The 10,662-nt window shown below is 39.5% G+C and overlaps 1 protein-coding gene across 1 annotated transcript; it reads right to left on the reverse strand.

Moving 5' to 3' along the window:
* Nucleotides 1-376: 376 nt before the first annotated feature.
* LOC138869597 (uncharacterized) lies at nt 377-2,319 on the reverse strand. The gene is made up of 3 exons (XM_070147227.1): nt 2,152-2,319; nt 692-1,729; nt 377-586 (listed from the first exon to the last, which is right to left on the reverse strand). Exons 1-3 carry the CDS (start codon nt 2,317-2,319, stop codon nt 377-379), a joined length of 1,416 nt encoding a protein of 471 aa, XP_070003328.1.
* Between the last annotated feature and the right edge of the window lie 8,343 nt (nt 2,320-10,662).

Raw genomic sequence — 10,662 nt, forward strand, 5'->3', positions numbered from 1 at the left:
GTGATAAGTTTCTCTACCCAGCCTTCTTCTATTTTCGATAACCGGGATAGTTGACTGGTGTAAATGGGGTTACTTCCATCTCCGTGAATGATTACATCCTGATGTTTCCATTCGAACCTCACGGCCTGGTGTAGCGTGGAAGTCACGGCCCCAGCGGCATGTATTCAAGGTCGATCCAATAGAAGATTGTATGTAGCCGATATATCTAGTACTTGGAACTCAACATCAAAACAAGTTGGTCCTATCTGCAGACAAAGGTTAATCTCCCCAATCGTGGCCCTTTGAGACCCATCAAATGCTTTCACGTTCATACTTCCGGCCCGTATCTCATGGAAATCTTTGCCCAACAATTTTCAGAGTAGTCAATGGACAAATGTTAAGGCTTGAACCCCCCATCTATTAAGATACTAGCGATGTATTTGTCCTCCAACTGTACTGTGATATACAATGCCCTGTTGTGACTTAATCCTTCAGGTGGTAGTTCATCCTCGTGGAAGGTGATCTTGTGACTCTCTAGTACTTGCCCCACCATGTTGGACATCTCTCCACTGGTGATATTGTTGGGCACATAAGCTTCATTCAACACCTTCATTAGAGCACTCCTATGCACCTCAGAATTTTGCAGTAGCGATAGGATGGATATCTAGGTAGGAGTTTTGTTTAAATGATCGATGACAGAGTATTCTATCACTTGTACTTTCCTCCAAAGATTGTCTGGTCCAGTTTCAATGAAAAGTTGTTTGGTCGCAGCCTCCTTGATTAATCTTCCCAAATTTTTGGGTGTATAGATCCTTCCAGTTCTGGTTATCCCTTGTGCGGCACCAGATTCTTCCATCTTTGCTTTTCCCTTTCGCCTAGCTTCAGCAACGTAATCCCAAGGTATGGCATTGGAATTGAAAGGAGGTGTGGTTGCTACTATCACTGTGACAGGTGTGGCCACTTTTACCTCAAATGGAATAGGTACGGTTGCAGGTGGTGTTACTTCTACCTCAAATGGAACCGATGCGGTTACCTCAACCTCAACTAGTGGTTGTATCTGGACAACAATAGGATTGAGCGTGACTGCGGGCTTCTTAGGATCATCACCCTCCTTGATAAGTCCAATTGATCCCTCGGGATCCCATTCCTCATCAGTTTCTATCACATTGATCCTTTCGCCCCTATGATATGGAAGAGGATTGTTGCGGATGTTGGGTGCGGCTTTCTTTGCCTGTATGGCCTTATTATCAATCAATGTCTGAATCTTATTTTTCAATGTCCGGCACTCGTCAATAGTGTGCCCTTTCATACCATAATGATATGCACAAGTTTTATTCGGGTTGACCCATTGAGATGAATTTTCCATTGCCAGAGCGGGAATAGGGGTGACATAACCAGCATCCTTCAACCTTTCGTACAACTGGTCGATGGTTTCAGCAATGGTGGTGTACTGTTTGGGTGGTTTGCGATCAAAATTAGGTCGGGGTTTCTGGTAATTTGGACGAGTTGGAGGTGACTGAAAGTAGTATGGTTGGGAATTATATGTATGGTAAGCAGCAGTAGGTTGGGAATATCTAGGAGGTGAGGGTTGGTGTGTGGGTGGAGGTATCTGGTATATTAAGGGAGTTTTGGGTCCTTGGGCAACCATTACTATTCTCACCTTTTTCTTCTTCGATATGCTACCTGATTGCAATGCTTTGTTCGTGGCCTGCAATGCCTCAAAATTTATCACTATCCCGCTTTTAATACCCTATTCAATCATTTCCCGAGTTTGATAATATCAGAAAACTTATGATTCTCGATAACCATTAGCCTTTCATAATACTGTGGGTCCTGTACCCTAACAAAGAACTTGTTCATCTGTTCCTCGTCTACTGCTGGTATGACCTTGGCTGCTTCCGACCTCCTTCAAGTAGCATACTCGTGAAAAGTCTCAGTTGGATTCTTCTTTAGGTTCTAGATATAGAAGACATCTGGTGCATTCTCCGTATTAAACCTGAACCGGTCCATAAAATCTGATGGCATGCTCACCCAATTGGCCCACTTTTTAGGATTCTAGCTTATGTACCACGACAGGGCATCTCCGGTAAGACTTCTCATGAAGAGCTTCATTCAAATCCTTTCATCTTTTCCGACCCCCACGAGCTTGTCATAATAAGTTCTCAGATGAACCTTGGGATCACCCGTTCCATAAAACATTTCGAACTTGGGAGGTTTGTAACCTTCCGGCAGTTCCACATCTAGTTGTGTGCACAAATACTTATAGTTCAGACTCTCTATCCCTTTGCCTCCTTCAACGCCCTGAACTCGACTTGTCAACTTCTTGAGCTTCTCGGCCATGTTCTTGATGAGCAGGTCCTTCTCAGCAGATTCTGGTGTATAGGAGATTGGTTGAGTGGAGTGAGGTAAGGTTTATACGTATATGAGGTTGTTTTGGTGGGTGCCAGGTATTTGGGTGTAGTGGTGGTTGTTGATACTCAATTTTTCCCTATATATTTTTCTAATATGCAAAATAATTTCAAAATATCATATGTGTGCATATATAAGTATGTCCAAATGCTTTATTATTTTTCCTTAATTTTTAAAGATTTTTTAACCAATTTATTTCCCTATTTTGTTCATAAAAAATCCAATAATAATTTCGAAAATTATTATTTTGGTGATTAATTTATTGGATTCTCATATTTATGCCAAAATATAGCTAATATAAATTTTGCATATTTTTACAAATTTATTTAGTATTTTTAAAGACAAATTGCATATAATTGCAATATTAGCCTCTTTTAAGATTTAGTTGCGTTTACATTTATAAAAATTAAGTCGAGTATTTTTAATTTGATAATTATGTACTATAAATCATTTTATTACCTTTATTTTATTTACAGAAATTATTTTACTATTTTCTTATAAATCTAATAGAAAAAATTGGCTATTTAAATGGTAGCCTCGTTTTATTTCAATTATAGCCCGAATTTGAACCCCAATTGAACCCAATTTGAAGCCCAATTACCCTAACCCAATTCCCAGTCAAACCAACCCACAACCCATTTAAATGACCCAACCGGACTCTCATCTAATCCCAGCCGTTGATCGTTTAGATCAACGGCTCCCATTAATCCTTTCCTAATTAAACCCAAAGATCCCCCAAACCCTTTTCATTCTTCATAATCCACCGCCTCTGAAACCCCTCATCTCCCAAATCCTCTCTACAACCACATCAAACCCTAGCCGCTGCCACCCTAATCCGCTCTAATCCATGGCCTTCCAAGGTCATCGGAGACCTGTATCAACCTCCCATGGCCCCTATGTGTTCGTTCCCGTGGTCTCATGACTAGATCCTAAAAGGGTTTTGTCCAGTCTTTGCTCGATGACTATTCTCTGGTCGTCTCTGACCTTTCTCCGGCCAGCCATAGCTATTCGAGTCAGACTTTAGATTCTCTGCTTAGATCGATGGTTTTCAAGGCCATTCTCATCACTTGGGGTTCTTCTGAAACCTTAACCTCTAAGGTTATTTCGATTTCTCTTAGATCTGCTTTAGATCTATGTTTACTTTGGACTTCTAAGCATTTTTCTCGAAGTTTCTTTTTAAAACTATGCTTTCAAAACCCCTTATCTTTTCCGATTAGGGTTCTTGTTAAGTTATTTCAAAACTTTCCTCTGATTTTTGACATGTTTTGCTATGTTTGCTCATATCGTTCTTTTACCTGAGATCGCATGTTAAAAGCCCTAATTTCTTTTGACTGTTTATTAGAAGAATGCTTGTTTGCTTGAGTTTTGTCTGATTTGTTTGTTTATCCTCTTTTCAAACTCTACTGTTGTTGAAAATCCTATGGCTTTGAGTCTGAGACTGTTCGTTTAAGTGCATGACTCGATTTGAAGTTCTTTATTTCAAAACCTTTTATTCTTTTGTGTGATTCTTCTGACTCTGGTTTTCTATCATCTCTAAAACTCGATTATGCTCGAAACCCTAATTTTTAAAAGGGGCTTTCCTCACCTGCTACTGTGAGATCTTTGCATGCCTTTGATATTCTATGTTTTCTTCACTACTGGTTTAATGTGACTTGACCTACTAGACTATCATTCTTCGAATGTTGCTATCTACTGAATTTTGTGCTACTATTATATGTTATTTCCTTTTGCCAATAGGCTTGGCCTCGCATGTATAGTGTTTATGCACCTTATTTATATGATGAGTTTCCTTCTTTGACTGATCTTCAAACTTCTGACTGATTTCAAACTTTTCCTTTGCAAAATTCTGATTTCACTCGCCTGTTAAGGTTAACTGATTTCTTTTCCTGTTTTGCCATACTGAATTCTTTCCAAAATTAGAGTATTTATGTACCTAGACTCGATTGCTTACTTAGTGTTTTACTACTTCTTTTATGGCAATTGCCAGCCTGCTGACAAATTGATTTCCTTCCTTATTTTGAACCTGTCACTGCCTATTAAGCAAGTGATCCCTTAATTAAAGGCAACCACTTGTATAATTGATTCTGAATTATGATTGTTTCTATGTTTGTAGCTTATTACCTCTCTCTTACTCGTTTTCAAAAAATTATAAATACTTTGTACTTCTTTTCTTTCAAGGACACGAACACAAGGCATAAACACTTGAGTTCAAACACAAACTTCACTAAATCTCTCTCTTTTTTTTCTCTGTTACTACTATATTGCTGCCTTACCTAGCCGGCTGAAAGACAAGGCTAGGCTGTGGGAAACTTGCTTATTTTTCTCTACATTTGCATTTCTTACTGGTATGTTCTAATTAAGCTTTTGCACCAACAACAATATGCTTATTTATTGTTTCTTGCATCCTTGCTTGTCTACTGTTTGTATTTAACCCAGTACCATTATTAAAGTATGTTGTAACTTCCCTTTTTTTCCTGTTCTAAATTAATGTGTCATGACTTGTGAATCCTAAATCCCTACCACAATGTATTTAATACTTGTGGTTGGTTTGGGGCATGACAACATTGGACATTGCTGTGCATGACCCAAACCTGATTCCCCTGGGATCATAACCTTCATGTTTATCTCATATGTTGTGATTGGGTTACAGGCATGTCAGCACTTCCCATTGATGTGCATGCCTAATGCTAACCCATACCTAAGTGTATAGGCTCATTGCAATGGACTCTCAATCCCCTGACCCCTTTGTATGAAATTGTTAACTCTGTAAAATGCTAATGGTTGTCTCCCTATCATCCTTTCCCATCCTATATTCCCTCAGTTCTTGAAACTCTATTTCTGCACGTTCACCATCTTCTTAGACTTAAGTTCTGCCCCCCTTATGTGAGCCCTGCCTTGGGACCCATGAGCTCCTTCTGAACTTGGACACATAAGGGCTGGTATTTCCACACTGCACTCATCCCTATTCTGGTTATGTAACTTGGGTGTGAGCACTGCCCGGGGTCCTATTGAGACCCTTAGGGAACTCTGACACACTCAATTTCGAGAAAGGCTTTGGATCAATGGCATTTTTGAGGTGGTTTATTCCATAACTCAGAGAGGAAGTCAAAAATCAGGCTTCCTCTGGTTGTAACTTTTCTTTGTACTTTTCTGATGTAATTCATTATTTCTGGTTTGTAATAATTTGTAATAAACATTTGGGGACTGGCTAGTGAAAAGGGTTGGGTAACTATGTATGCTCAAGGGTAGAAAACATGCCTATAGGACTGTTTTAAATTCTTTATGTTCAATTCTGCATTTTTTAGACACCATGTCTGTAGGGTTTATCTCAATTTCTTCATGGTCAATGTCACACCTAGATAACCTGCCTATAGGACTTATTTACATACTGTATGCCACTATCATGCTTTAGGTTCTAAACGGCTATAAATAAGTATCATGTTCATAACATCGAAATCAACAACATATAGAAATCATGCCTATAGGGATTCCCAAGTAAATATGGTTCGTTTCCATTCACATTCAATATTAAATATCATGTTCATAGGGTTTAAAATCAGCAATAGTAGATACAATCGCCTGCAGAATCTGAAACTTGTTCAATTTAAGATCGGTCTATTCTAAATCAGTTTTAAATAATCTAATTCCCTTCTTTAACGAGGTTTAGCAAGCATGCCTATAGGATTTCAAACAATTCATTTTGAGTTATTACTTTTTCGCCATATTCTGAATCAATTAGACATCATGCCTATAGGATCCCATCTAAACACTTAGGCAAGCCTTAGAGTAATAACCATTAAAAACTGAATCCGCCTTTGTTAATTGCTACAACCAGCAGTCAGCCCTGATTCAGACTTCTTATCTGAGTTATGTAATAAACAGATCTACTTCAATAATCAAACTCCCCTCATCTTTAGTATTTTAATTAGACCTAAAAAGTATGTGCAATTCATGCTAGTTATGTGTTTTTTTGTTTAAGGAGGTGTATATGGGCCTTTATCTGTTTATATGCTTTCCACAACATGCAGTATGTGTTTTGTATGTCGCCTTAGATTTTTACCCTTTGAAACCAATCAGCCTAATATCCCTCCCCCTTAGGAATAGTAGTCCTAAGCTCCTCCGGGACTGATAAGAATGGGACGGGTAATAGCATGCAATAGTAATCGAGACCAATCCGTGCTTTAATACCTTAACGGGGTGGGAAGGGTAGATATGGATATGATGACCGGTGCGCTAATACCATGTGTATCCCCTCTTTTGAGAAGTGTCATACCGGGTATCACATTGATTTGATCCATATTAAATATAAACGTAGGACTCCTTTTCCCTTTATTTGCAAATTCCATTTTTAAAACTCTTCTTTTAATTGTTCTTTCTTTTATGTGTTTAAATCCCCTAATATTTGAGCTCATACTTGTCTATTTGCTAAATTCACAATAAACTGTCTGGCCGGGAACCACACTAGTGGATCCCGAGGGGTGCCTAACACCTTCCCCTTGGGATAATTTCAAGTCCTTACCCTATCTCTAGTTATTCAAACGAAACTTAGAATTGAACCCTATTGGTGTCCTAATGCACCTTAAATCATTAGGTGGCGACTCTTCAAAATTGCAAAAACTCAGCTCCCAAAAGGAACGAGTTGTCCCATATCAAATGTCATAAACCTGATTTCGCGAGAAAAAAGGGGTGCGACAGTGGTCATTGGTCGAGTTTTGAGGATCATAAATAGGTTGTGGTATGTTCTGATGAGTGTGATAGGTAGTGGTTTGTGGGTACTAGGTAGGAAGATGTTGGTGCTGAGGAGGAGTGCGTACTGGTAGAATATTAGGATTTTGGAGAGGAGGTGTGTATTGATGAGGTGCCGGAGGATTTTGTGGACGTTGGTTTGGCGTATTTTGAGGAGGTGCTGGGTTTTGAGCATTTTGTTGGTTAACGTCTGGGATGTTTAGGGTGAGGGGGAGTTTTCCAAGTTACGGACCTACTCAAGTTCCCCTTGTAACTCCAGTATTTTCTACTCCAATCGTAGGACCAAATCATTCTGGGCTGGAGTACTCCGACAGTCTGAAGTTTCAATATTCTCAGCATTTTCTTTTCGGATACCACTCAAATCATCCATCTTAACTTTTCCTCTGCTTTTTGGATTACTCAGAAGAGGAGGAGGTGAAGGGCCTCTAGATCTGGTGTGATTTGCTGATGATGCCAGTATGTGCGAACCAACCTTAGGGGATGGAAATAATAAAAAAATAAAGAAAAAAAATGGTAAACAAGTCAGTAAGGATTCTAAAAATATTTGCAGTATTTAAACACATGTTGCGGGAATGTAAATCCAAGTCCTAATTTGGGAGTCTCGTTGTGCCCGAGGTAGGCCTAGCGACACGTTGATTTGGAGAATTTCAGTGCCAATAATTGCCTTATTTCATTAATGTAAAAATAGATGAATCTAAAATGACACTAAATAAGATAAGTTACTGATAACATTTGGCCTTATTACATTTGAAAAAGTAAACAAACCTAATCTACTTGGTCACAGAAGGACCTTCTCCAGACTGGATGTTTTTGACTTCGTCGATCAAATTCCCCAGTTCGTGCAGGTTCAGAAATAGGTATGCCCTTGCTAAATGTCCTCCTTCGCTTCCTTCGACGTTCTGGCAATCAATGACTCTCTTCCTTATTTTCCCCTCGAATTCCATCAGACTGTACTCCAGATATTCCAACCTTTCGCTTGATCTAATAGCCATCACTCTCCATTCATTAATTAGTTCTATATCGGTCTTGAGTCGCTCCAAATGCTCGACCTCGGACTCATGAACTCTTTTGCGCAGTTTGTTATATTTCACTTATGCTTCAGCAACTTCATCTGTGACTCTATTTCCTTGGCCAACCCTTGGCTCGAATATTCCTGGTATGTTATCTTCTAACCATGATGGTTAAAAGCACACATGACTGGCATGATATCGATTTGGATCGATGGTATCCTTTTCCACGATAATTTTCAAATGCCACATATCCTGAGCTTCACATTTGTATGGGACATCGTCATCCTAAAAATCTGCCCTGTAATGACTCATTTTAGTAACTCACGGTATGACCTGCTTCCTGCCTACTTGTCTTATAACCCTGATGGAAGCATAAGGGTATATGTCCCTTAACCCGATCACTACCAAATGTGGAACATCCCTAGATCTGATGATGAACTCATCGGTAGGAAACTATTCGAACATCCATTGAACCTGATCCTCGGTCAAATTACTGAAAAACTACGCTCATCCTATAGCATTTTCGGGTTGGGCAAACCTGTCTGGGATATAAGTCATTCTCTTAGGATGATGGAAAGCTATGTGATCATTCCACGGCCTTCGTGGAAGCTCTTGACGGTATTGACCTTTTTGGAGATGCTCTAACAACCAAACTTGTAGCAGCAGATTACAACCTTCGAAGTATTTGTATCCCTTCTGACAGCGCTCTAAGGCCCGGTATATGTCTACTATGATCATAGGGACAATGGTATATGTCTGCCCCTTGATCCCATCCATCAAGGTTTTGGTTACCATTGCCAGTCTGGTGTGGATTCTATCCCCTTGGGTTGGGAACACTATCATCCAAGAAGCAGACGACGAACACAAAAACCCTGAGGTGAACCAACCCAAGGAAGTGATGGAGAATTCGTCATAAAAAATACGATAAGATCTGCTGTGACCATATCGTTCTTAGAGGAAGTTGAAAGGTATGTAAGATTTCTTCAAGCACTCCAAATCCTCATTCTTTTTCAGACACATCATCTTCAGAAACCCCCTAGTAGTGCAATTTTCCAGCACCAATAAACCAGGACTATCCCAAGTTAGCCCAACGAATTCCCCTATTTCTTCCAAAAGATGGGTCATTTCTATGTTTCCAAAGAGAAACACGGCTCTTTCTTTGTCCCAGAACATTATGACAGCTTCGATCAACATGTTGTTCAACTGGAGGTCCAATAGAGAAGGCAAATTTCCCAAGACCCTTTTCACATGATAATTATCACTTGGTGGAAGATCCTCCCACCAATCTAGCAACAGTGGTGGTATGTTACGGACCATGTTGAATCTGGGCTCATTTTCTGCAAAACAAATATGGTTAGGCCCTTTTCCCCTCCAGATTCAACTATTTATACAACAATGATTAGTGTATTGGCACTTATTTCTTCAAAATTAATGCACAAAATCGTGGTTGCATCCGTTGGGATTGTGAAAAACCCGGTGGACTTTTGGACGAGGCTTGTCTTAAAGGGTTATTATGTGGACAACATATTAACCCGGCTAGGTTTGACCATGATGCATGTACAATTAATTAGAGTAAGGTTTCTATTGAGGTCTAGACTGGTACCCTCAAGTGGACAACTTGAGGGAAAAAGGCACGGAACCGTCGATTGCACCGCTGATCGATTAGTTTTATCGCAAATAAGCCTTTCCGAATTTAAAGGGTGATATATAGGAAGGGCGCAAACACTCATCAAGCGTTGCTATAGGATTGATTACGTACAAGTGGAATGTGATGTTGAGTATGATTTATGCAACAATAAATAGCATGTTGTCACATATTTGCACGTTAAAAACGATAAATGCTGTATTTAATAATTGAAAGACGTTTAAGAAAGAAAACAAGGAGACAAGTCAGTTTCTGTAGTAAAGAAAATCATAAGTGTTTGAAAATAGGCAATTAAATCCAGATAAAGGGGAAAAGGGAAAGGGGCCACACATATTAACAGAATAAAGCATGCTTAAGACTAATTCACAAAAAGTAAGTTTGTTATGGTAAGAGCCTAATTATCCCCAACAGAGTCGTCATGCTGTCGCGCCCCCTTTTCCCTCGCGGAATCCGAGTTTCAATATTTTGGGACAACTCCTTTCCTTTTAGAATTAGGTAAGAGGTTTGAAGAGTCGTCACCTAATGGATTAAGGTGTGTTAGGGCACCTAGAGCAAATAACTCATGTACTAGTTTACATCACCAAAGATTGGGTAAGGGCTCGAAATTACCTTGAGGGGAAGATGTTAGGAACCCTTCGAGGTCCACAACGATAGGTCCCGACCAAACTCAATTTAAGCGAACTAGTCTTTAAGGAAATAAAGCAGTTTAAACAAATAGAGATTATTTGAAAACGGGAATTAAAGGGGTGCTAAGGTTATTAGCCTATAGGATCACTTCCATGCAATTCTCAGTAACCTTCCCCAAATTGACGTATTACGCGTAGCATTAGAGCACATGTCATCATCTCATTTACTACCCAATTACCCTCCCCT

Source organism: Nicotiana sylvestris, chromosome 5 (assembly GCF_000393655.2).
Source record: "Nicotiana sylvestris chromosome 5, ASM39365v2, whole genome shotgun sequence".
Lineage (NCBI taxonomy): Eukaryota > Viridiplantae > Streptophyta > Magnoliopsida > Solanales > Solanaceae > Nicotiana > Nicotiana sylvestris.